General features: G+C 38.8%; 2 protein-coding genes across 7 annotated transcripts; one reads left to right on the top strand and one right to left on the bottom strand.

Annotated features, from left to right (window-relative positions):
• Window positions 1-1,748: 1,748 nt before the first annotated feature.
• On the bottom strand, window positions 1,749-11,792 carry dcun1d2b (DCN1, defective in cullin neddylation 1, domain containing 2b). Of its 3 annotated transcripts, none has more exons than XM_028435086.1 (7): window positions 11,635-11,792; window positions 7,113-7,329; window positions 5,921-6,089; window positions 5,469-5,599; window positions 5,294-5,376; window positions 4,702-4,798; window positions 1,749-3,566 (listed from the first exon to the last, which is right to left on the bottom strand). In XM_028435086.1, exons 2-7 carry the CDS (start codon window positions 7,285-7,287, stop codon window positions 3,487-3,489), a joined length of 735 nt encoding a protein of 244 aa, XP_028290887.1. In that variant the 5' UTR covers window positions 7,288-7,329; window positions 11,635-11,792; the 3' UTR covers window positions 1,749-3,486. The 3 variants fall into 3 exon arrangements, with proteins under 3 accessions (XP_028290887.1, XP_028290892.1, XP_028290880.1); XM_028435091.1 differs by lacking the exon at window positions 11,635-11,792 and adding an exon at window positions 10,747-10,861; XM_028435079.1 differs by lacking the exon at window positions 11,635-11,792 and adding an exon at window positions 10,171-10,326.
• On the top strand, window positions 11,482-26,327 carry tmco3 (transmembrane and coiled-coil domains 3). 4 transcript variants are annotated; one of them, XM_028435065.1, is made up of 15 exons: window positions 11,482-11,864; window positions 15,744-15,834; window positions 17,399-17,703; window positions 17,841-18,008; window positions 18,482-18,661; window positions 18,758-18,958; window positions 19,066-19,194; window positions 19,260-19,352; window positions 20,489-20,519; window positions 21,155-21,275; window positions 21,355-21,550; window positions 21,641-21,791; window positions 21,865-21,944; window positions 22,028-22,177; window positions 25,326-26,327. In XM_028435065.1, the coding sequence occupies exons 1-15, from the start codon at window positions 11,748-11,750 to the stop codon at window positions 25,440-25,442; spliced, it is 2,130 nt and encodes a 709-aa protein (XP_028290866.1). In that variant the 5' UTR covers window positions 11,482-11,747; the 3' UTR covers window positions 25,443-26,327. The 4 variants fall into 4 exon arrangements, with proteins under 4 accessions (XP_028290866.1, XP_028290855.1, XP_028290859.1 ...); XM_028435054.1 differs by having other exon boundaries at window positions 11,487-11,864; window positions 20,355-20,541; XM_028435058.1 differs by having other exon boundaries at window positions 11,488-11,864; window positions 20,355-20,541; window positions 21,370-21,550.
• Window positions 26,328-26,445: the final 118 nt, after the last annotated feature.

Below are 26,445 nucleotides of genomic sequence, written 5' to 3'. Positions count from 1 at the left end.
TGCTTCACTGTAGCAATGCATTGTGTTCACTGGCATCTTTGATTGGACAGCCATGGTGGCAGAGTACAATAGTACAATCTATTGACTGAATTCAGTTTTATTCATTATTATTACTAGAATTATGTATATATATATATATATTTTTTTTTTTGACGTTTCTGGTTTTCAACATTGGGACGTGTGGGTTACAGTCATCAAGTTTTGGTTAAAAAAGAAAAATCACACACATGGGTTCATTGTGTTTGCTAAATCAGCATTTCTCAACCAATGGGTTTGGGTCAACTAAGACATCAGACATGTTATATATATATATATATATATATATATATATATATATATATATATGTCATATTTTTCATCACAGACATCTCCAGGCAGTTGAGCAGACGTGTGGCTGCTTTGTGCTCAGTCCTTTCAATTACTCACTATAAGCCAGGGAAGTGCTGTTAATGTTAATTAGAGGGTAAGATAATAAGGAAGGCGAGCAGTAACTTAAAAAGGTAGAACATGTTTAAGTTTCAACGTGAACCTTTTAATTTCTCCTAATTTATGAAATTGTTTCATTTTTATTACATTTCATAGGTAATTATCACCTTCCTATTTTACTAGCTGCTAACAAACAACTTTTAACGAATTGCATAACATGTAACATTTGTAAAATGTAACAATTATGTCATACTTTATGAAAATCCGCCTTGTGTTTTTAAAAATATATTTAATATAACATACCACTGACCTTACACTAAATCTGCAACACTACAAAGTTTTAGTAAAATTAAACATTTACGTAAAGATGCTGTTGATTTTAGATGGAGCTCATTGGTGACTAGAGCTCTTATTTGCATTATTTGTTTTGTGTGTTTTTGAATTTATTTTGTGTACATTTGTATATTTTTTCCCATCAAATATCATTTGGTGGTTGTTTAGTGTGATTTTGTTCATTTTTCTGTTATTTTTGTTGTCATGTTGTGTGTTTTCAGAATTCCTTTTCTTTTCTCACTTTGTAGGCCACAAAAAATTATACCGAGGGCCGTGTGTGGCCCCTGAGCCACCAGTTGCCCATACCTGCTATAAGTAATCTGAGTAAAGTACAGTATATTGCAACAATGAGCAGATTCTGATCCATCAAGCTTCACCTACCCAAACATTCCCTGTCAGAGAGAAGCTGTCCTACGAAGGTCGATAACAACACGCTGAGTTAAGCGTGTTGATTTCAGTCTAGTTAACCGGCGCCCTCTAGTGAAGGAAGTGGATATTACAGTGTCTGACCAATCACACGGATGAACTGTAGAACGTCACAAATGAAGAATAATTCTTTAAAAATATGAAGAATCAAAATACATAATTCAGAACAAAAACAACACTGTTGCTGCAGAAAAAGCAGAAAGTAATTAATGCAGGAAATGGTGTTAATATTTAAATTAGTCAGATTATAAATAGATTCTCTCTCGCTCGTCAGCGGTCATATTTTATGGACAGCTCATTTTCAAAGAGATCTGATTGGTCAGGAGGCGAGACTTAGCACTCAGTCATATCCTAGCCAGAGAAAAACCTGCTCGCGAGCAGGCTAGTCGTTCAGCATAAGTTTCCATGGTATATTTAGCGCCGTAAGACGTTAGCGAGCTTCGTAGTCCAGCACACACTGATTTAATCCTAGAAGTTTGTGCGATAAGAGGTCATCTAGATTCGTAACATACCCCCTTGAAGTCTGAGACACATCACATATGAACTTGAGTTCTCACACAGTGTAAACGACATGCTTTATTGACGTTTTTCTGAAAACAAACAGTAGGCTTTTGTGACAAAACGTTAACTTTTGACATTGTGGTTTAGTCGTAAAGGCTTTTAACATCCGGTAAAATTGACGACGGCCAAAAAAAAAAAAAAAAAAAAAGAAAAAAACAACACAATAAATACAAACAAGATGGCAGCCCACACATTACAAGACAAAATTCTTACCGACTGCATTGTAACATTAGAATACTGAAGGATTGTTTTGCTGCTCTTTGAATCATGTTGAGTTTGACATCTTACCCAGTTTCTCCACCGAAATATAGTTTTCCTCATATCTAAAACTCATACTTTACATTCATGCATCATTACGACTCTCTCTCTACATAGAGGTGATAATTTCCACTTAGTGGCCATGATTTCATATTTTCGATTCGTCTCCTTTTTATTCTTCTCCTTATTATTGAATAACTATCGGTTTATGAGTCCCACTGTAAATACGTACAAGTACTTTTTTTAAAACCCAAAAGAAAGATAAAACCGGCTTGTGGAAATTGAGAACCACACGCATACACTGATGTGCACGAGACATGGACACTGTGCAAGTACCTGAGTGCTTGGCCGTGTGGTTCAATAATAATTAAATTAAATTAAAAAAAATTAAAAAAAAACACACAAACAGCAAACATAACATTTCGCACCCTTTCTCACTAAACCTGACAAATATTTTCAAGATTTACCTCTAGATGGCAGCACAAACAGCAGCATGCTTCCATTTCTGACCTTTTCTTTTACCTCAATCGGAGCATAAAACAGTGTAAACAAACTAATTTCCAGAGTGTGATATTAGTGAATCCTACAGCTCTGTAACAGCGTACAGTGTTGCCTGATAAAATCATAAAGTGGTACAACAGGAAAAGTGTGAATCAGTGCAGTTTGCAGGGGGTGACATGATGTCATCACCTGGTTCAGAGAGGAAACAGTCAATGTCCCAGTTTGTTTGTCTTCACACACTGCAGAGTTTAAACTAAATAAAAAAGTGTTTTTTTTTTCAAGTGCTTCATCAGCTATAATAACCTGGCTGTCTGCTACCATCTTTTTTTCCCAACACTGTAAATCTGCTGGTGTTGCGTAAAAAAAAAAGTTGATGTTTGACTATTGTTCAGTTATGTTGTCACTTAAAAGACGTAACACAGAGGAGACGATGTGTCCAAGCTCCACTTCACACACACAAAAACAACAACGTTCAAACGCACAACACACACGCTCTCCCGCCTTCTGATTGTCGGAGAGCAACACATTCGCCATCTCGGTGAAAACAATGAACCACGCTCGTTTCTCGTCTGTGGCCCTGCTTCACACATGCACGTCTCAAACCTCCTCTTTATGGGCTGAAACACACGGACTTCCACTGCGCTCGGTGCGTTTGTGGCTTTGTCGACAGTTCAAAGCTTCACCCACAGCCACAGGCGATCGGAGCCACAGACTGCAGCACGTCGTCCACCTTTCTCTACAATGGAGTTTCAAAGTCAAAGGTGGACGTTTGCATCCAAAAGACTTCCTTTCTGCTCCTTTTCTAAGTTGATCCCTGTCTTGTGTTGTCTTAGGCGTTCGGCAGAACAATCTTATTGAAAAGCTGCAGACAGGCTTAGAGAGAATTCATCTCTTTTGGCTCATTTCTATCAAAACCTCATTCAAAAAACAGAAACAAAAAAACTACAAACTCTTGTCCTCTGATTGAAGTTGACAAGAACATTATGTCACGTTGCGTTTACTTCCCATCACTATTGGCCGAGCGAACTCCACAAAGTCATCTATGAGGACAGGCCACGCCCCTGGACGGAGAGAAAAGACCAAACTTATCAACATCATATTATAAAGGGTGGGCAATATGGAGAAAAAAATCATATCATGATTTTTTCTTTGTAGAATCACAATTTTTTTTCATTCAGATCATTATTTACCGATGAAACAAACCAATTCACCTACTTAAAATCATCGCCCTAAATGGAAAAAAAGGATAACAGATCATTTAATCAGGGTAATTTTCAAACATTTAAAATTTATCAAACTGGTTCCAGGTACAATTAACATCAAACAAAAAAGGCTGACATGCAAAACTTCCAAGTTCAGGTCACACACAGTCTTTTTACTTTGTTTAAATAAAGTGGTGTAGCATTAGCAACACGTGCTACATAATAAGGCAGCAGATCAGTCAAGTGATTTCCCTTAACACTCATGTTAATAAAATACTTTTTGAACACCTCATTTCCCACAGTTTGACCAATCATTTGCTTGTCTTTTGATGTTAATGTTGTTTTTTCTTTTTCCTGTATTCTGCTGTTTCAAATCTTTTGCTGTCTTGAAGTTCCTTTATTTTTTCTTTATTTATATGTTTTTTTTCTCTTTAGTTGATATTATTATGATTCTTTGTATTTTAAACTGTGCCAAATAATAATAATAATTAAAAAAAATTATAGCTGGTAAGCTGGACATTTGATAAGAAAATAGATCAATAGAACCTGTATGTTCCACATACTTATTTTATGTTTGAACTTATGTGCACCCACTGAAAACAGAAAAAGAATAAATGCAAAAATTGACCCACAAAAAATAAAATATAAATACATTAAATGTAACATTACAGCTGTGTACGCAGAATTGTTAATGTTAAAAGCTGATTAAATCCAGAAACGTACGCGCCGTTGAAAAGCTACACTTGCCAAAAAAAGCAGATTACAAAAAAATGCAAATAAGTAATAAATAAAATACTTCAGAAAAAGAAACTACACAACAAATATCAAAACCATGACAATTCCTAGAATGTAGAACCGCTGATAGAAACGTGGATCACATGCTTTTCAAAACGCTGCCTTCTTGCACTACGTGATCTGCTTCTAATACTGAAATGTTTTAGAACACGTCCAGACATCCATCCAAAAACCTTTGTGATTCTGATCCTGTGCTCACCTTCCTCGTCGTAGTTGGACATGTCGTCTGCGATCATGTTTCCAAAGTCCAGGAGGAGGTTCCACGTGTCCTTTGGGATCGAACGCTTGTGATGCTCCTGAATGCAACACGGAAACAATGAATGAGTGAAAATGACACTGGAATCAACACAGTCACTGTGTCATTTCACCTCAATAAACACTCAGAGTCTGTTTGATTAGGAGCTGCTTGATAGAACGCCATGCCTTGACCCTTTTAAAAGCAGAATTTAAATCATTCCAGCAAGTTGTCTTCTTTTTTTAAAATAATATGTTAAGGTTTACTTTATTCAGACAACTTTTTTCAGGAAATGTACTTTCACTTACACATGAAAGTGATCAGTAGATGCCTCTAAGGAAGACTGACAGTTGGCAGGTGAAACATGTCAGGAGATCAAAGTAAATGTAAAAGCAAATTTCCTGTAAAAAGTTGTCTGAATAAAGGAATTTAAAGTAACCATGGTGAACAAATGCTATATGATCCCAGACTTAGACAGACTGCCTGTCCTCGGTAAAATATGTATTATATTTAACATTAAAAAAACAACAACAAACTAACAAAAGGTCTCACTTACCACCAAGAAACGGTTCCACAAATCCAAGAACTTAAAGCGACCAGTGAGAACAAGATTCCAATAGGCCACAGCCATCTCAAGGTCTTTAAAGTAGAACATGGGTTTTTTTTTATAAGAATCAGGCTTTTTAATGATTTCAGATGTTCTTGTCTTAAGTTCTTGATGCTGTGCTTACCCAAACCTTTCTGTCCAGGATTCTTGGCAAAGTTAAAGGTAAACTGGTAAAAGTCTTTGAACTTCCCTGTGTCTTTCAGCTCCTGCTCCAGTCTGGGAAGGAGGGACTTGAGTTTTTCTGGGCTGTCACAGCTGAAATAAAACACAAAGACATTCAGAATCAGATGTGCCTCGACTTCCTGATGTGTAAGACACATCCAAGTTGAACCAAACATATAAGAAACCTAAAATATATATGAGATATCAAAATAGGAACAAAACATGGAAAAACCAAAAAAAAAAAAAAATCAACGTTCAATGCTATACAACACAAATGTAAATGTGCTTCTGTTTAAATTTTGTATTTCAAACTCTTGATGTTTTAAAGTGTTACTTTTTCCGCCTCAGTGGGTGAACATGGTGGAAGATGTTGGATCCTGTATTGAATCCTGAATTTCTGTCTGTGCTGCTGACCCGAGCTCCGCCATGCCATCCAGAAACTCCTTCCTGCTGAACTCGCACTGCGTCGCCGCTCTGAACTTCCACGCCACCACCAGTATGCTCACGCTCGTCGGGTCCAGGGTCAGGTCGTCGCAGAACTGCTGGATCCCGTCGATGCCGATCTTATTCTCATCCTGCGGATCTGCACAAACGCAGCAAAGAGAGGGAGAGAGGTAGGAAAATCACAACACACACCAGTTAGATCACAAGTGGGCTGCGGGTTTTAGGCGGGAAAACGAACAATTTCAACATTAATGTTAGGGATATCCCGATACAAGTTTTTCACCTCCAATACGATACCGATATTGGCCGATACCGATATTGATCCGATACAATATCAGCACAAATCATACATACTTTTATTACTTATTTTGTAATGTGGAATGTTAGAAAATGATGCTTGATCAAGTGATGTTACTCAAACAGAGAACAACAGTCAGCAACAGTAAGTATGACAAAAACTGACCCATTTATTATTAACCAATTGGTTACATAAATGTTAACCTTCACCATAATATCTACACTATTCTACAATTTAATAATATATATCGGAGATTTTAAATGCAGTCTGATAAAATCCGATATTCGTTATCTGGCTGATATCGGACCGATATCAATATCGGATCAGGACACCCCTACACAGGTTTGCACTTCCAGTTATAAATTAGAGAAAGTATGGAAGGCATCAACAATATCTAAGCAATAAGTGACAGATACTTAAATGTTCTTTGATTTATTTATTTTTTTAACAATTTTTATTCAATTTGCTAAGATTTTTTGCAATAATTTGAAAAACTTTTGGGAAAAAGTTTATTCAACAACAATTTGAACTGAATTGTTGGGTAATTTACACAATAATTCATGATTAATTTTCATTTTCTCAAGCAGGCCGAATCGGATACTCTGAAGGGCCGGATTTGGCCCCCGGGCCTTGAGTTTGACAAAAAAAATCACCTAAAAACCTACTTGTTTCAGAAAGCGTTTTAGTCCAACCTGACCTAGCCTTGTGTTTTGTTAGACTTTATATTATTTACTTGATTACATGCTTATCTATTCTACGACTGTGAAGCACTTTGACTATTGTCTGTGAGAAGCACTATACAAATAAATGTTACTTACTTACTATATGTGAGCTAAACTGATCTGACGTGTCCCGTTTAATCACCTTTATATCTGTTGTATAGCTGCTCCAGCTTCTTGCGGTCCACTGAGTTTTTCATGGATTCTTTGTAATAAAGATCCGGGTTCTGGAAGTAGTTGTCTGTGGCGACTTCTAGTTTCCAGTCATTCTGCGTCAGGCAGTACACGGCTGTTCTCTCCCCAGCTTGTGTAAAGGACATGAACTGCCGCACCTTGTCCCTCTGGGAAGACTTTAGCTTGTGCTGTGAAAGAATGGCACATGACGCACAGGTGAACGCAGGCTTCCTAAAACTAAAAGCATCATCCATAGAGTGCTGAGATTATTGTGGTCAACAAGAGGCCTTTAAACCACAGCTGGATTGGAAAGTGTCAAACTTGACTTTGAATTTTTTTTTTTTTTTTATAAATGAGTGAATGCGATGGTGTTTGAAGCCTGTACCTGTTACTGTGAAGTGGTTTCACACTCGCTTGGATACTGTAATTTAAGGTAAAATTTGGGAATATTCAAAAAATTGAAACTTAACTAGAAATGGTGAGTAATTGTAAATAACTATCATATCAAATGTAAATGTTAGCATCATTCTATCCGTACGCAGCGCCCCTATTTGGCCAGTTTAGGTCACGTGACTAAAACTAAACCTTACTCTAAACCTAACCCTAATTTTTTTTGCGATATTGGGTTATAATCTAACCCCAAACCTAACCCGCTACATACTTATGTAACTGTACCAATAGCACCGGGGGTTGTCCGTACGGCAACCGCACAAATAGAAATTTTCAATTGTTAAAGTTGGACACTTTTCAGAGGATTTAACACATTGTCTAAAATATCAGCATCACTTATTTACATGAATGTGAATTTATTTGAGGAAATGCTTCAAGAAAGCCTCATCGAGAATTTAAACCAGCTTCTTGTGCATTTAACCATAAGCTTAACTTGAGTAGCCGGAAGCATTTATACCCACTGAAAGAAAACAAGAAGCACTTTTATTTTGTGATAAAAGCTTTAAAGGGCATTAATGACATTAGTTCGGCTGATAATTGGGGCTAATTCAGGTCATCACCAATTAATGGACATGGGCCAATAGCCCAGCCCATTAATCTGTTGGTCTAATATGTAACACTGATGTATGAACTTTTTTGCTGCATGGAGATTCTGTGTTTAAGTGCTGTGCTTTCTGCATTATAACCTGACAAGTATAATAATTACTAAATTACAACACTGGAAGAAGTACAATAGTTAATTGTTTACAGTTACATTTTGCCTTTTATTTATTTATTTATCCACATATTCCATTTTTATATATATATATATTTCTTTATTTCAATGTACTCCATAAATAGTTTGTAGTACATTAAATATTTTCTTATTTATGAGGGGCTTTACAGTTGACAGCATCTATTAACAACCAATCCGAGCTTTAACACAGTCAACAACAGTTTGTGTGTTTTATTTGCGTTTGTTCTTATTTTGTAGCAATGTGTGTTGTATTTGTAATTTTGTCTTTCTTGAATCATATTTTACATATTATAAGAATGTGTTTTCAAGTACAGTATTTATCCTATGTACATCAATGCTATCATTTCATATATTGGCCGATATATTGGCTATCGACCAATACATTGGATATCAGTTTTGTTTTGTTTATTTTTTTAATCCCAATATCTGTATCAGCCAAAAACATCCAATAATGGTCTGGCTTAGGACTGGGCAATTTATCATGATTCAAGATATGTTTTCTATTTTGGCAGTATAGAAAATGACAATATCGCCTAGATCGAGATATATGTATATATACAATCACAGTACATATCACATCATACGAGTATTTCAAATTATTCAGAGTACAGTCAAACAGTATCCTTTAAAATGTTTCGGAGATATATATATATATATATATATATTATAGCTTATTTTTTTTAATTAAAATACTCATTTTAGGAGTTACTGCTTTCACTACTTCTTAGAACAGAATGAAAAACACAGTTAGATGGATTTCTGAATGCGTTCTAACCCAGACCTTCCCCTAAACAAGCCACACTACAGACATCACTCACATGTACTGCCCTTTACAGGAGAAAAACACAAAAAGTGGAACATATTGTGCAGCTGTTTGTTAAGAAATGTGCCTGTGTCAGCAAATTTAACCCAGAATTGTCTTTCTGGTCAGACTTTATTGAGATGAAAATACAGATTTATATTGTATATCGCCATTTTGAGAAAATATATCGATATGGTCCACATCGCCCAGCTCTAGTCTGGTTGTATTTGAGATACTGTCCTTGGACACATTTATATGGGAGTTACACATGAGGTGGAGAGCTGAGTCCTCAACCAAAGCACCAACTGTTGTTCATGCACCAACTTAGAATTGCATGCATCCAAAAGATAATAATAAAAAATAATAGAAGAAAAAAACCCAATAATAATAATAAATCACCTCAAAGAGAGATAACTAAACTGTACTGTTGGGGTGTGAGGTATGTTAATGAGAATAATTTGATTTTACAATAAATTAAATGTTTAATAGTTTCATATCAAAGATGCATTTGGTTGACTTGATGATGAAATGAAGCATGATGCATAGATAACACTGTCCCTTTCAGGTGCACGCGGCTCCCGTAGTTTACAAACTAGCCCGTCTCTCTTCTAGTGGTTTTCACGACACTGCATCTAAATTGTTGCATGTCTGTGCAGGGGTTGGCAGACCGTGACCCACCCGACCACCACATAACAAACACACCACGACAGGCCAAGTGCAGGGCGACCCACTTTTTAACTGCAGGGGGGCAAAAAGGGCGGCGTTTGATCCGCACTAGGCTCTCCTCCTGAGCCGGACTATCCGCAGCAACAGCTCCCAAAAAGGGAAAGGTACGAGGTGCGTGAGCGGCAGTGATATCTGAAAATACCAAACATCTTGACCTTCTATTTCCCCTCATTACTCCGACACACATACACCTGACAATGCGACACTTGGACGAGGACAGCACGGAGTCCACACTGCACGTCAAAGACAACCTCAAGGGCCATTAAACGAGCACCGATACACTGTCCCCAGTCCACATCTTTCAGTCTTACCTACCATTTTTTCACCCGCTGTTTCAGGGAACTTGATATCCAAATTTCTCTTGTACGCATGCGCAGAGAAGAACTGCGCTACTGTTGTGGCCAAGAGGCTCATGGGATATGAAGTTTCGTAGCACTCGGCCAGAAATTGTGTTTTTCTTTTTAGTTTTGTTCCCCTCGATTACATTTTTGACAAAATACCACCCTTCGTAAATGTTTCCATAGCATTTCTGGAGAAAATATTTAAGTCTAGAGTGTTGTGAAGTTTAGCGCTGAAAACTTGATTACATCTACTTGAACAAGGTGGGTAAACCTAAAACTCAGGGTCAACAACATGTTTGGTCTGTGGTTAGTTAAAAAATACACTACACAACGGTAATCGCGATTATTCTGTGTCAAATCTAGTTGTACACACAAGTATTGTCAACGTTAAAGAACATAAGCTCCGAAAACTACAAATCCCAAACTCTGATCAGAGTTAATCTGAAGTTGTATAATTATCTTCTAGCAACAATAGACGGACACACTGTTATTTAGAATATATGCAAAATATCCGTAAAATCAAAGCGTTGTCTCTGAGCGCTAGTCTTACCAGAGTTACTGGCTGTTAACTTGTGTTTGTGTTCAGCTGGTCGGAACCACAGACTGTAAAAAGAACTGGTGTAACGTTTCAACTGGTGGCCATCTTGACTGATGACCTCCTGCGCTTGAGATTGCAGGTAGTAACATAAGAAGTTTATACAGGAAAGATAGGCATAGGCTTTCTTTGCTAAAAAATAAATAAATAAAATAAAAGTTTTATAATAGTTTAGCCATGTATTGCTGTCTGACAAACACCTTAAACTATTATTTTGGACAATCAACAGAATTATTACATTTAATCTGAAATAAAGACCCACCACTAATTTATGCATAAAATAAAAATATAAATAAATAATAATTTGCAGAATCTATACAATGTTAAAATATGAGTCAAATCCAGAACAGGATAGTCGCTTTTTACAATCCACTAAACGTGCTTTGAAAACACGTTTTATTACACACACACATATATACTGTATATATATAAAATTGGATATCTATGGTGTAATTCTACGTATGTGCACTGAAGCGAGGACATTTATTTTCGTTGTAAATGTTTTACAATGACACACGTATATTCTATATCTTTCATGACCAATGTGATCAAATCCATTTTAAATATTATTAGTTTTATGTGTGGGAAAAGTCGAGCTGGACTTCTGAAAAGTCTATAAATAACAGTAGATTTTCGATTTTTCAACAGCTGTCGTTACTACTGGTAACCTGTGACGCAGCCGGAAGTCGATCACCTGTAAGAATGGTCACCAGTTCTTGCATTACACTGTTCCGATAACTTAAGTAGCTTCTCGTTCAACATCGAGAATAGCGGAATACTTAACTTTAAAACTAGTTTTAAACAGCACAAAGTCAGTCGTCGGCTGCTTTTACACCGACCTACCTGCTCTAAATGTGGACTCCCGTCCCGCTGCTGTCACCACCAGGGCTTCAGAATGGAGTAAACATGAAGTAAATCGGTGAACGCATGCCGCACCGAGACTGGCTGCTCCGGCTATGTGGCAGAGGGAGAGGAGGGGTGGCGTGCGTGTGTTGGACAACAGCGTGATTGTTCCTTTGCTGTCCTTCCACTCATTACAGCTGAAAGCCAACGACGGAGCACATACTTCTCAGGTAATCTGGACATTTTTTTTTAATCTCTTCCTATTCATTTCTAAATCATTGTGGTATATTCAGATCGCTCTATTTCCTTGTGTGTGTGTGTGTGTCACATCATGGATGGATGACAGCGCTGTGTTTATACTTCTTTCTTTTAGACACACTTTTGGTGATGCCACCACATGTATCTATCTAGCTGTAGGATTACAACAAGCTTTAATCCAAGTTGAGTTTTATACGTCTCAATGTGCTTTTGCTGCTAAACAGTCAATACTAAACTGAGGGTAGCCAGTTGCCCAATACTTTGCTATGATTTCTACTACATCACTGAAGTCACATATTATATGTTGTAGAACTTGTTATGCACCATATTACTTAATTATCTATTAGAGTGTTAAAGCAGTTTAACTTCCATTCATTTGTTGCTCAATAGCAGGATGTATTGTCTCCTAAAACAGGCCACTCCTGGCCTGAAGTGTTATTTACATACTTCTGTGTGCGTATGTCTTGAACAATATTAAGGTAGATGACCTGAGGTTTCCTAGCTGAGGCTAAGTAACAAACTGCCTCTGCAGCCTCCTACATCCAAAAGTCATTTTGGTTCAATTTCTTCCAAATGTAAGCAATGCATGCAGAGTAGACCCACAAAAAGCAGCTTCTTCATTCAAGTTACTTCTGGGGTTCAGATCTGATCAACACGTGTCAACATTTTGATGACTATATGAGTAGGTCAGAGCATCTACAAAACTGCCGTTTTCATGAGGTCTGCTTGGCTCTGCAGTGGTGACCATCTATCACATGATGTGGCCCCAAAACAACCCAGTGCAGTTCATGACAATAACGATAAATGAGCTTCTGCAGCGTGAACTGACAAAAAAATTGCTGCTGATTCTGATAGAACGGTTGTTCTATACCCATGTATACCCATCTGCTGCGTTTTGGTGTTGAACACCATTTGACCATCATGCTGATTGATACCCACTTTCAAAACCTGGGCGGTGCACATGGCAATCAGAACTCCATCACTCAGCCTTCCTGTATATAATTCAAGTAAATGTTTAAAGAAAAAAATAGTTGCACAATGTGAACTTGACAGATGGGTATCTGTGTTGTGTACAGTGGGGAAAAAAACTATTTAGTCAGCCACCAATTGTGCAAGTATTCCCACTTAAAAAGATGAGGCCTGTAATTTTTTATCATAGGTATACCTCAACTATGAGAGACAAAATGAGAAAAAAAAATCCAGAAAATCACATTGTAGGATTTTTAATGAATTAATTGGTAAGTCCCTCGGTAAAATAACTATTTGGTCACCTACAAACAAGCAAGATTTCTGGCTCTCAGCAAGATCTCTCCCCGTGGGGTCAAAATGATCACAAGAACGGTGAGCAAAAATCCCAGAATCACAAAGGGGGACATAGTGAATGACCTTCAGAGAGCTAAGACCAAAGTAACAAAGGCTACCATCAGTAACACACTACACCGCCAGGGACTCAAATCCTGCAGTGCCAGACGTGTCCCCCTGCTTAAGCCAGTACATGTTCGGGCACATCTGAAGTTTTCTAGAGAGTATTTGGATGATCCAGAAGAGGATTGGGCAAATGTCATATGGTCAGATGAAACCAAAACAGAACTTTTTGATGAAAACTCAACTCGTCAAGTTGAGTTTTTACCAAAAAGTTCTGTCTTGTGTTTGGAGGAGAAAGAATGCTGAGTTGCATCCAAAGAACACCATACCTACTGTAAAGCATGGGGGTGGTAACATCACGCTTTGGGGCTGTGTCTCTGCAAAGGGACCAGAACGACTGATCCGTGTAAAGGAAAGAATGAATGGGGCCATGTATTGTGACATTTTGAGTGAAAACCTCCTTCCATCAACAAGGGCATTGAAGATGAAATGTGGCGGGGTCTTTCTGCACGACAATGATCCCAAACACACCGCCCGGGCAACAAAGGAGTGGCTTTGTAAGAAGCATTTCAAGATCCTGGAGTGGCCTAGCCAGTCTCCAGATCTCAAACCCACAGAAAATCTTTGGAGGGAGTTGAAAGTTTGTGTTGCCCAACGACAGCCCCAAAACATCACTGCTCTAGAGGAGATCTACATGGAGGAATGGGCCAAAATACCAGCAACAGTGTGTGAAAACCTTGTGAGGACTTACAGAAAATGTTTGACCTTACAAAGTATTGAGATTAACTTTTGTTATTGACCAAATACTTATTTTATGCCATAATTTGCAAATACATTCATGAAAAATCTTACAATGTGATTTTCTGGATTTTTTTTCTTCTCATTTTGTCTCTTGAGGTATACCTATAATGAAAATTACAGGCCTCATCTTTTTAAGTGGGAGAACTTGCACAACTGGTGGCTGAATAAATACTTTCTTGCCCCACTGTATAGGTATTGAGCCCTATGAGGAATTAACTTCTTAGATGTTTGCAGTTTTCTGGATCAGTAATCCTGATCATGGTACCATGACATTCACTCAGAAAGAAAATGACTCGGAAGAAATTTCTATCCATATTAATAATGATACAGCAGGCCCAAATGTATGGGCACCCCTATTTTATAAAAGAAATGCAATCAAATGCACAATCCGGTGGACTAATTGAGGAACCAACCAGGCATAACTTAGTCAAACCTCAAAGTTTGGTCAGTTACAAAGCCTGGTACATTTTTTGGGAATTTCGCTAATAATGAGAGATGGGGATTTTTCAATTTTTGAACCTGTTCCACAATTAGTATATTGATTTGGATCACCTCCAACATTTATTGAATCTTCCATTGCGTAAGATCTAACTTTGGTTAAACTTTTATTAAAATCTGTTAATTGCTTTTGACGCAATCCTGTTAAAAAATATACATAATGGTCGCCGGGGGCCCTTAGGCTGCCTGCTCTTGCTGCTGGCCTGACTGCTTCTTCGGGCCCGGGGGCGGCTCTTGGGTTTTGCAGTGGCGGTTCTTGGAAATACATTTGTCATGGATGCACTGGCCTTGGGCTGTGGGATAACACTCATACTGGGCTCAACCTTAGACACGTTGTTCCCAAATACCTGTTTTATGGAATTTCCACTCACCTCTTCCTCTGTTCACAGCCACCACCATTATTCCTAAACTGCACACTGGTCACCAAACTGGCTTGACAACACAACAATAAGCACAATATACACAACCACAATTTCACATCGCATCACTTAAAACCTAACAACTATTCCCCACCCATTCTATATCCTATCTTGTATCCCTCTTCCCTGTTAACTTCCCCACCCCCCTCCAACCCCTCACCTTGGTGTAACACTGCCCTCTCTCTTTTACATCCTCCCTTTAATAAAGTATTTCTTACCCTTCCCTAGGGAGGGCTGGTGACGGTCACAATTATGCAATGAAATAAATAAATTTATTTAATTGCAATAATAAAATATGCATTGCTGTTAAAAGATTGCACTTCTTGTAGTGTTAACCTTCGACAGCATGTGCAGACAAGGTAAAAAAAAAAAATAAAAAAAAATATATACATAATTACATTGTCAGAAATTACAACCAGTTTTTGAGCATATCTTTTTGTTCTTCAGTTAAACCGCAAAATATTTTCTACATTATGCAAAGTGCATGTTAAAGCACTGTACAGTCAATTACAAAATAAGTTTTCACAATAATAATAAGGATTCGTCTTTAAGGCATGCAAAGCCTTTTACTAGGGCTTTGTTGTACGGCAGTAAATTCAGATGCTACAGTTTGATTGTGCAGCTTTGTTTGATTGAATTAAGAACATAATTCAGCTCTCTATCATAAATCAAAGGTGAAAAAATAAGAGAATGTCTGGACATTTGCTGAAATTGTGCATAACATTTTTTGCACTTTGGAGTTCATTAACTTCTTGTGTTTTGTTGTAGCGCAGCAGCTGCTGTAATACAGGCAAAGGAAGAAGGACCAGGGAGGAGTTTGGAAAGGAAACATCACAGAGGCTGACTAATGTTCATAAAGGTGTGGACCTGCTTTTCTCACAGTACAGTAACATATTTAATTGAAAATATGCAATATGAATTGGATGTTAAAACCATGTGGAATTGTTTGTTGACATTTGTTTTACAATTGTCAATATGAAGGTAGCGTCGCATTAGGAGAGGAATGAAGTCTGAACAGCGTTGGTATTTAAACATTGAAAAAACCCTGTCAAGTGAAGATGTCATAATCATCGCCCTGTGCAACCTGTATGATGAGCCAGGGGCAAACCAAATGTTACAAGTAACCACACCCTGCTTGAAGCTCAAAGTACAATGATAGAAGTCTTGAGCAGATTCCAAGAGTAGTCATACTGTAAATCTAGTTTGTGGGTGAGACGATAAAAAAGTAATTTTGACTCACCCAGAATTATTTCAGTTTAAAATCACAGTTAGATGTTAAAATCAAAATTATGAAATGAATGGAGCATAGGGCAGGATCAAGAAATAAGACTCCATAGTGACATGACGGCCGTTGGTGTAAATGCAGTAATCAACCAAGCCGGCGGGGGGGGGGGGGCGCATGTGAATTTTAATGGCAGCCCAACTGGTGCCAGCCTTCATCTCTGTTTTTCCAGTCAGCTTTCAGTATTTTTCTTTAAGTTTAGATGTCTGTGTGACAGGCGATCTGGTGTGGATGCCTGATCACTGTGGTGTATGTGGATCCTGGTCTTTGTTTGTGTGTGTGTTTCCTTATCTGCCAACACTGCTGTCTGTGCACGTCTCCCTGTTGGTTTATGTCGCCCAGTCCGTTTATGGTCTGTGTGCCGCGCGTCTTTCTTTCCATCTCCATATGCGCAGTCCTGTCTCTTGTCTGTTCCCTGCATGTGTGGCTCTAGTGTGCGTGTATGTGTGCACCGGTGGCAGATCAGTGATTAGCCTTTATCTGTTCGCGACTGACCGGTGGAGGTGTTGATTAGTTTTCAGTGTTGCAGCCAGTTCATGGTCGGAAGTCAGTAGTCAGTTAGTCAGCTTTTTGGTTTAACCTGTTGTGTGTGTGGAGGAGTGCATACTTGCATCCACGATTTGATAAAGTCACAGGAGTAACGTCAGACAGACTGCTGCCGGCTTCCAAGCCTGTACGGGGCGATGCCCCCACGTCAGTGCATCGGGACCCTCAGCAGAAAGTCCTCTGCAGTACCATCCCTGCTTCATTTTTGTTATTAAACACTGCTCAATCTGAAAACTTTGTCTGCCTGAGTCCCTGCATCTGGGTCCAACTGCCTGTCTCTGCCTGGTCATGACACTGATACTGTGACATGAGTGTGGTTTTGACTTGTTGGCAGCAGATGCTAATTTATGTACATAAAGGTGAGTCTGTGTTTTCCAATTCAACTGAAGCTTATCTGAAGCTTAAATTGCTGTTGAAGTTAATGCTGCCCGATTGATTGTGGTTTGCTTAACATCAGGCTTCTCCTGTGGCGTAAAAATGTTTGCTTGCCTATTATGTTTGCTTTAATACTATAGCAAAGAGCATTATAATCACAACCATGATACTTAATACGTAAATATCTTAAACCGCATTTCCTGTCTTCATCCACCCACAGGCTTCATCAAACCCTGGACCCTGGTGAGGACACACCCTGTGGTTTGGATGCAGGTTGTGTGTCTGCTGTTGTGCCTCAGCCTGGCAGCAGCACTTCCTGTGCTGCAGAAGCAACCGGTGCCTCAACATGCCAACAAGCAGTTAAAGCACAATTTGCCCGCACAGGCAAACACATGGGGTGCCAACAACTGCAAACGGGTAATGCGTCTCCTGAATCACAAGAAGGTCATCGTCAAGAAACTGTCTGCTGCTGCTGTAGCTGTGATAAAAAACAAGAATCTGTCCGAGGACGAGAAACTTTTCCAGGTATCAGACCACGAAACAACTGCTGACTATGCAGCAGATGAGGATAGCTGTAAAATTTTTTGTAATAAAAACCATTAATTCTAGGCTAATATGAAGAAGATGTAATGACTGATCTTTGTCTCTGTGTCTGCTCTCAGGTTCACACTCTGGAGGTATTCCAGAAAGAGCTGAATGAGAGCGAAAGCCTGGTGTTCCAGGCGGTGCTCAGCCTGCAGAGGGCGCTGCAGGGAGACTACAAAGATGTGGTGAACATGAAGGAGAGCAGCAGGCAGAGGCTGGAATCACTCAGGGAAGCAGCCATAAAGGTGGGGTCACTGATGATGAGAACACAGCAGATGGTAATTGTTGGACAAATCTTTGCAGGACATCACTCGCCCAAAAGGGACAAAATCTGGAACCTTTGGCTGGGCAGCTGTAAACTCTTAGTTCAAATTGGAGTTTTTCATGCAAAGATAATATGACAGGGAATCTTTTTTAATAGTATGTTGAGGTTTCATTTATTCAGACAGCTGTTACTTAGGAAATCCACTTTGATCTCCTGACATTTTTCGAATGTCAACTGCCAGTCTTATGTCAGAGGCGTCTGCTGATTGCTTTGATGTTTCCTTTGAAGTTTCCTTGACTTCCGCATAGTCATTCCAGCAAGATTCGTCATCTTTTTGAATAGTATGTTAAGGTTTCATTTTTTCAGACAACACTTACTTAGAAAACTTCATGTTATTTAGCCAATGGATCCTGACCTTGAGTGTTTGTCTTGTGGACTCTGGTGACCCTTCAGGAAGAGCAGGAGTATCAGGAGCTGGTGGCTGCAGAGAAGCATCAGCAGGAGGCAGCTAAAAATGCTCTAGCCCAGAATAAAACCCTCTCTGTGCTGGATGAGATCTTAGAAGACATTAGGAAGGCGGCAGACCGACTTGAAGAGGAGATTGAGGATCATGCCTTTGACAACAACAAGGAGGTCAGCAAATACGTATATCTGTCACAGACTTTGTTTAGCTCTCTGGACACTGTTAGCAATGTAAGAACTGCTGTTTGACATTTTCTTCCCTTCCAGATGAATGGAGTAAATGTAGAGGCGGTACTGAGAGTGGATGAGGATGAGGAGAGTGGAGGGAAGAGGAAGAACAAGTCCAAACAGAAAGATGTAGAGGATGGCCTTGGACTCAGTCTGCTCATAGACTCACAGAACAATCAGTACGTTCTGACCAAACCCAGAGACTCAACAATGTCCAGAGCTGACCATCACTTCATCAAGGTCAGACATTCCTCTGTGTTTAATCATGCTTTCGCCCACTTGAACAAATCCTGATTCCTGTCTGGACTTGATTATAAACGCTAACTATGCTTTCCACGTTTGTGCAGGACTTGGTGTTTTTGGTGATGTTTTCTCTGCCCTGCGGTTGGGTCTGCACACTCATTGGCCTTCCTCCCATGTTTGGATACGTCATCTGTGGGGTCCTACTGGGGCCATCCGGCATCAACAGCATCAAGGTGTGTGTGACTGTGCATGTGAGAGGAAGAGTGCCAGCTTCTCATCCTCCATTTATGCCTTGCAGTCAATAGTTCAGGTGGAGACTCTGGGGGAGTTTGGTGTGTTCTTCACTCTCTTCATGGTTGGACTGGAATTCTCACCCGAACGCATTCAGAAGGTAAATTACATAAATTCTTTAACGCTATCTTCATAGCACTCAGCAGAAGCCACTTTTACAGTAAATGCAGGATTGTGCACACACTGATGTCCTGAGGCTAGATCAGGGGGTGACAAAGTAGGGCTTACACAGGCACGTGTTAAATTTAAACAAGGTGTTCCAACATACACTCACACAGTGGCTCTGTTAACTTCCATCAAAGTATAGATAGCACAATGAAAGTTAGACTTTACTGTATACCAGTAAAAGGTGATTTAGTTGCAACAACATCAATAATTTAAGCTACACTTACAGTGTCATCCGAATTTTTTTTCAAGAAATGATATACTTTCACATACTGTACATACACGACTCTTTTTTCTATTAATGATCTACAGATACTATAGCATATCCAGATTACATATACCATATTGTGATCATTTTATTGGAGTTAATTATTGGCTTCTCTTGTTCTAATTGCTGTTTCTTTTATTGTTTTATTTCAAGCTTGGTTTTTTCTAATCCTGAACATTTTATCACCGATAAGTGCATTTTATTTTATGTACAGCACAATGTGTTTTTGTTACAAAAGTGCTCTATAAGTAAATATTATAATTATTATTTTTACTGATGATCAGGCTGATTGGTCAGTTCAAAACCATGTCCCTCAAGCTAATAAATAAGTTTTTAGCTTTTTTAGCTTATGTTCAAACACTTCAAACAGTGATTTTGTCTAAAACCTTGTGTTGGTCTAGAAACAACATTTGTAAGCCTGGGGGTTTGTGATATTTGAAGAGGTTTGTTATAAATGTAACACACCTGTATTAATGCAAACAGGTTTTGTCAGAAGCAAAAGATATTTAGTCAAATATACATGGCATTTTTTTTTTTTTGTTAAACTCAAAATTGTAAAATGTGCAAAAACTTTGATTTGACTAATGTTGTTTTCCTAGATACAAAAAACAATCATTACTCAAAGACTTTTTCAAAAGAGTGTATGAGAGAAACCTGTCCTATCTGTAGGTGTGGAAGATGTCAGTGCAGAGCTCGTGCTACCTGAGCCTGCTGATGGTGGCAGCCGGTTTGTTGTGGGGACAAGTGCTAAAGATTCCACCGACCCAGACTGTCTTTGTTTCCACTTGTCTCTCACTGTCCAGCACTCCACTCGTGTCTCGCTTCCTGGCAGGGGTAAGCAGATCGGATAAAGAAGGTGTGTTGGTTTTTCTCCTGTTACATTTATGGAGTCTCAAAGCAATGCTATCGCTAAGTGTGTTTGTGTCTCTGGCTGTGTTCGAAATTGCATAATAACGTACTACTCATATTATGTCTGATGTTAAAATTAGTATGTAGTGCGTTCACGTTGGAGGTATGAAAATATTTTTTTAAGTGTGCACTGTGGGCACACTAGTCATATTCAACCGTCCCATGATGCATTGTAAGAGGAACATAAAATTGTCCTAAGAGCGGTGTCATGTACTGAGAGCGCATCGTACTGAGATTGTATATGCGCATATATGCGCACTGCCGGAAAATGAATTTTTGCTCAAAAATAATAATTCATTTGTTTATTTTTGTTTTCAAAGTGAATGGACACATTTTATTTGTTTATTGGATTATGTTAATGTTAGGTTATAATCTCAGTACGGAGGTAAACTCAAACTGAATCTTGGGAAACTGGAAGTATACTTAAGTGGGAACGGTCATCATCCTAATAATATATAGTTGACAGTTTATACTTGTGTAGTTTGTAGTACGTTAGTATGTGATTTTGAAAACTGTGTGTGTGTGTGTGTGTGTGTGTGTGTGTGTGTGTGTGTGTGTAGCAGGTGACCTGGACTATAGCAGTGTCCTCCTGGGAATGTTGGTCATGCAGGATGTGCAGCTTGGACTCTTCATCGCCATCATGCCAACTCTTATCCAGGCTCAAAGCGGAGAACTGGACAGGTCGGCCAGTGTCTGTGAATCACACACACAGACAGACACACACACGGCTATAGCGTTGTTTGGTCGTCGTATTTTTCAGCTTTTTATCCAACAGCCTCCATGTGATAAACCTCCTGAGCCAGGTGGTGGCGTCTCTGGCTGCGGTGTTGATGCTGTGTTTCGCCATACGCACGTTTCTAATTGGTCCTTTTTACAAGAAGCTTCACACAGAGAGCAAAGGCAAAAAAGAAATCCTGGTGCTCGGAGTGACAGCGTTTGCCTTCTTCATGCTAACGGTGAGCTCTTTGATGCCATGTTTTTCTTTCACTTTAACATGCGTTGTTGTCTCTCTGTGCTGATATGTTTTTGACCTGCTGCTGATGCAGGTCACTGACTTCCTGGATGTTTCCATGGAGCTCGGCTGCTTCATGGCTGGAGCTTTACTGTCCTCGCTGGGTCCGATGTGCACAGTGGAGGTCATGGGATGCATTGAGCCAATCAGAGACTTCCTCGCCATCATCTTCTTTGCATCCATTGGTCGGACACATTTTTGGCACTTAATTCCTTAAAGTCTGATTCGCAGTATAATGTTTTCTTTGTGTGGCTGCAGGCTTCCACGTGTTCCCAACATTTGTGCTTTACAAACTCACCATTCTGATGGTTCTCACGCTTACTCTCGTCATTATGAAGGTAAACGTGTGTTTTCTCAGGCTTGTTTTTATTTGGTCTTCCTCAGCTCTAAAGTAACCTGTCACTCCTGTGCTTTCTCCCAGTTTGTGCTGGCCGCCCTGGTGCTGAAAGCACTCCTTCCTCCGTGCTCTCAGGAAATGCGATGGATTATCTCAGCTGGTCTCGCCCAAGTCAGCGAGTTCTCCTTTGTGTTGGGCAGCCGTGCACGGCGAGCTGGCATCATCTCCAGAGAGGTCAGTGATGAGACAACAGAAGGTTGTTTTTATTACTTAAAAAAACAGGGATAAGGCTTTTAAGCTGAGCTGTTTATCATTCACAAATCTTTGTATAATCTCACAAGTTTAAGCATCAACAGTCATCAATTCTCTGCCAGTTTTCTTTTCTTCCTGATTTTGCTGCAGCAAAAGAGTTGTTTTTAGTCTGAATTATGGATTTTAATTCTTCATATTTTAAAAATATTATTCCTCAGTTGTGACGTAAGATGCTTTGCACATTTTCTGTGTTTGTGATTGGTCTGATGCTGCAATCTCCACCCCTTTCATGGGAGTGTGCACGTAGCCAGTAGGGCTGGGACAATACCTTTTTTTCCCGATTTTAATCCAGATTCTTGGGTACCGTTTCGATTTAAATTGTAATTCTGATTTTACAAGTATTGCGATTCTACAGTGAGGTTTATCACAATTTTTTACATATCCAAACACATAAGTTGAATCCTAAACTTCTAGAAATATGTCACAGTTCCAAAAAACAATGCATGTCACATCATATTCAGTCATTCACTGATTTATCATTATTTATTCAGTGATTTATTATTTAATCTAAAATAAATAAAATAAAACCTCCATCAGAAAGGAGGTAAACATGTACAAAAAACAAATTTGTACATAACTTTTTGAAGTTAGTCAACTGAAACTTTTAATGTTCATCAAGCTAGTGGTTGGGAGTGTCTAGGTTTTTGTGTAGTAACAGGAGCTGGTCAATATGCTGGTAGTTAGGCTTCTCCAAAAGAGAAGTCACAGGGCCTCATTTTTCTGTCCGAGCCACAGTTAAAATATCTCTTTTTCCCCACATAATAACAACAGAATAATGTTTGTGTGGAAAGCCTGATTTTATTAACTTCTTACATTCAAAAATGATCAGCACACATTAGTCATCATCATTATCATCATCATCATCTGTCATCAATGTTACACTTGTTATTTACTCTGTAGTGTGATCAAACTGTGACTCTATGTTGGACACGGTGTTAAAATAATTGACCAGCGTGGACATCATTCTGACATCTGTCAGTTTCATTTCACAAGCTGCAGCTGACGTGCGCTCCGTGACGCAGCAGCCACCATCCTTCCAAGAAAAGGAGTGGACAACAAGGATACAATATAATTAAATGTAACACATTTTGTCCCGTCTAAAACTGGTAAATTTGAACTTATTAAAAATGCTGATGGTCAATCTTTTGTGTAGCTTGGAGGAGCTATGCGTGTAGCGGAGCTATGATGGACAGGGTTGGATCTGCCTCATCTGACATAATGCACCTTGTCTGGCTTCATTACCTGGATAAGTTTATTCAATATCCCATTCAGAGTCTGTTGGTCTGCTGCCGGGTGTCTTATCTTGCTTTCTCTAGCTTTATGTTCGGATGGGCAGTAATGTTCGTTGTTACACAATGCGCTACTTGTCCGGAGCAGAGTTTAATACAGCTTTGGTCTAAATACGTTCGCCATTGAATCAAAAATCAATCAAAAGTATGTCCATACTTTTGATTTCAATCATATAGGTTTAATCACGGTTGTTGGTTTGTTTGCAAAAGGGAAATCCCACACTGCTGCGACTCTTCTTCGTGCTGCAAGTCTTCCTTGTGTTTGCACTCACTTGTTGGTGCATTACCGCCACCCAGTGGTCACCCACGAAAATGTGAAAAATACAATAAAAAAAAATAAATAGCAGCAGAATCGATTATTAAAATCAGCATCCAAAAAATTGCAGTAAAACATGCTTTTAATTTTTTTTCCCCGCCCTTAGTAGCTAGGTTGAAATCACCTGGGCTAAGTTAATAGTGTTTGATATCGTGCTTCATATTACAGCTGCTCTGCGACGGAGAATGTTTGATTAAGTTAAGCCCGCTAACGGAGAGATATCATGGATATATTAATTCACCTTCATAGTACAGGCCCCAGAGGTTATCACACTAATGAATAATTCAATTACTCATGTCTCAAACTCATAATATCTGCTTAGGCTATTATAAGCGCTTCAATTAGCTTCATTTCTAAAGACCTTTTTTTTTTTTTTGCTTTTGTCAAAATAACTATAAAACCATCCACAAACCAATCTGTCAACAGAGGAAAACAAAAAGCATGAATTTGCTTGGACGTGACATGTTTGTCACAGAGGAATGTGAGAACGTGATTTATTAAGAAAAAAAAAATCCAAAATTTGTTCCTATAATTACTGACTCAATCTTTGTGGATTGTGGTCAGCACTATGTTCTCAGACCCAGAAGGTCCTGGGTTTGAATCTTGTCATATTGTGATTAGGGCTGCAACTAACGACTATTTTAATAGTCGACTAGTCAACGATTATTGAAACAATTAAGCGACGAATCGGATGACAAATCGTACATATATTTGCTCTAAGTTGGGAAAACAATTCCCAACTTAGTGTAAACAGGCTCCTTACAAACACAAAAGAAATTGAATAAATCAACACTAGAATCTGCTTCAGTAATAGCATTTCACGGAGGAACTTAGACTGGTTCACTTTGTTGGGTGGGTGTCTGGTCTTAACCAAGTAGCGGTGCATGATGTGTCACTGCTCGTCACAGCTTCAGGTAGACTGTGACGAGCAGAGCTACGTGTGAGAGTGGCGCTGACAGCGCTGAGCTCTCGGTAACAGCAACATATACTTACCAGTGGGAATGTTTTTGATGATATATTAATCATGTCTGTAACGTGCATACAGCTCTGAGCACAGGTATATAGAAGGTGAGATGAGCCACTCCTCATGAAAAAACAATGTTCTGCTCCATCCACAGCTTGAAAAAGACGGCGATGACGTAACTGACAATTGTCGACAAATACGTGACTAATTCCGTTATCGATTTTTGTCGACAATGTCGACTAATCATTGCACCCTTAATTATGATAGAGAAAATTTTCAATTTAATCTCAATTAAAGGAAAATCATGTTCTTCAATCCAAGACCACTGGACATATCTGTCAAATGTGCCATAAGGACCTCAGTGATTGGCTCAATATAACTAATATAAAACCAAAAAACTGCCAGTTGGCGTTTTAATGATTCCAAATACATCATGGACATTATGCATGTCATACAGATGTTGTGTGTAGTGTTAATAATAGTGTCCCTTGCTGCTTTCAGGTGTACCTGCTGGTGCTCAGCGTCACCACACTCAGTCTGCTGCTCGCTCCGCTGCTGTGGAGAGTCACCACGCACATCTGGATTCACCGAATAGAACGCTTACGAGCAGTCACATGACTAGGCCGATTCCAGTGTCCAAAGTTTCCTGCAAATGTTAAAAACTTGTGACAACACTGCAGTGGCTCGATGCTTCAACCCTAATGGACCAAATGATGTGATTTTTCTTCGTTTACGACCAAGTTCGCTTCATTGTGACTTGGAAATCCTTTAAGTGTCTTTTCAGATTATTTTGTCGTTTATTTAAAGGACGGTCTGACGAAGTGGAACATAAATTCCTGAGTTTGCTACAATATGATGAAATTATTCCATAGAATTACAGCACTACTGAAACTTTAAACAAATGGTTTAAGTTTTATTCAAAATTATAACTTCTCTTATCTTTATTTATCTCTAAAGTATTCCAATTATCCATTCCACTCAGTGATGTGTCATATGCATAAAAAAAGTTTACCTTTTCATGGGAAAAAGTTTTTGTTAATCTATCACCTCTAAGTGACCTCTACTGTAAGTTATGATCTTCAGATTGAAAGGCCTTTCCTCTACTGTATTTATTGGTACGTTTGTTTCTTATTCCAGTTATTGCACTACTGCGACTTTAAGTGTGAAGATACACTGGTCTTAATGGAACATCTCTCCTGTCCATTTTTTTAAAGAAAGCTCTTCACTTTAAGTTGCACTTTGTAAGCACAATGATGAATCAGACAACTGGTCCTCAGTTTGTTTATTCTGCTGTTTGATACAAAGAGACGCCAGCACTCATTCTTCACTGAAATTGGGATATTTTTCCTGACATTGTGGGCGCAAGCATACAGGACAGAAGTGACCATTAAGTACAAATTAGCTTCTTATGTTTGATATGTCAGTACTGTAAAACATGTTATTTATTGAGAAAAGTAATTGTGTTTATTTGTATATTAAAATTCTTTATTTGGGGAAACTTGAGAAGTGACTGTGTCTAAGTGTTCATTACACACTCATTGTGGGTCGTTATAGGGTAGAAATAAAGTCATGCATGTAATATGTAACCTTTAGTGTCAGTGCATTGAAGCATGTCCCCTCT

Source organism: Gouania willdenowi, chromosome 3 (assembly GCF_900634775.1).
Source record: "Gouania willdenowi chromosome 3, fGouWil2.1, whole genome shotgun sequence".
Taxonomy (NCBI): Eukaryota; Metazoa; Chordata; class Actinopteri; order Blenniiformes; family Gobiesocidae; genus Gouania; species Gouania willdenowi.
Note: the sequence above shows the minus strand (reverse complement) of the source record. Positions and strands in the feature narration are given on the sequence as shown.

Bases quoted from the DNA above. Each gene is read 5' to 3' on its own strand.
- tmco3 (XM_028435054.1), top strand. From the start codon at position 11,748: ATGTGGCAGAGGGAGAGGAGGGGTGGCGTGCGTGTGTTGGACAACAGC. The intron at 17,704-17,840 runs GTATCAGACCAC...GTCTGCTCTCAG, and splicing joins AGGACGAGAAACTTTTCCAG to GTTCACACTCTGGAGGTATT. The intron at 21,945-22,027 runs GTAAACGTGTGT...GCTTTCTCCCAG, and splicing joins TTACTCTCGTCATTATGAAG to TTTGTGCTGGCCGCCCTGGT.
- dcun1d2b (XM_028435079.1), bottom strand. From the start codon at position 10,269: ATGAGCCTCTTGGCCACAACAGTAGCGCAGTTCTTCTCTGCGCATGCG. The intron at 5,377-5,468 runs GTAAGCACAGCA...TCTACTTTAAAG, and splicing joins TCCTGGACAGAAAGGTTTGG to ACCTTGAGATGGCTGTGGCC. The intron at 4,799-5,293 runs GTAAGTGAGACC...TGTTGCATTCAG, and splicing joins TGTGGAACCGTTTCTTGGTG to GAGCATCACAAGCGTTCGAT.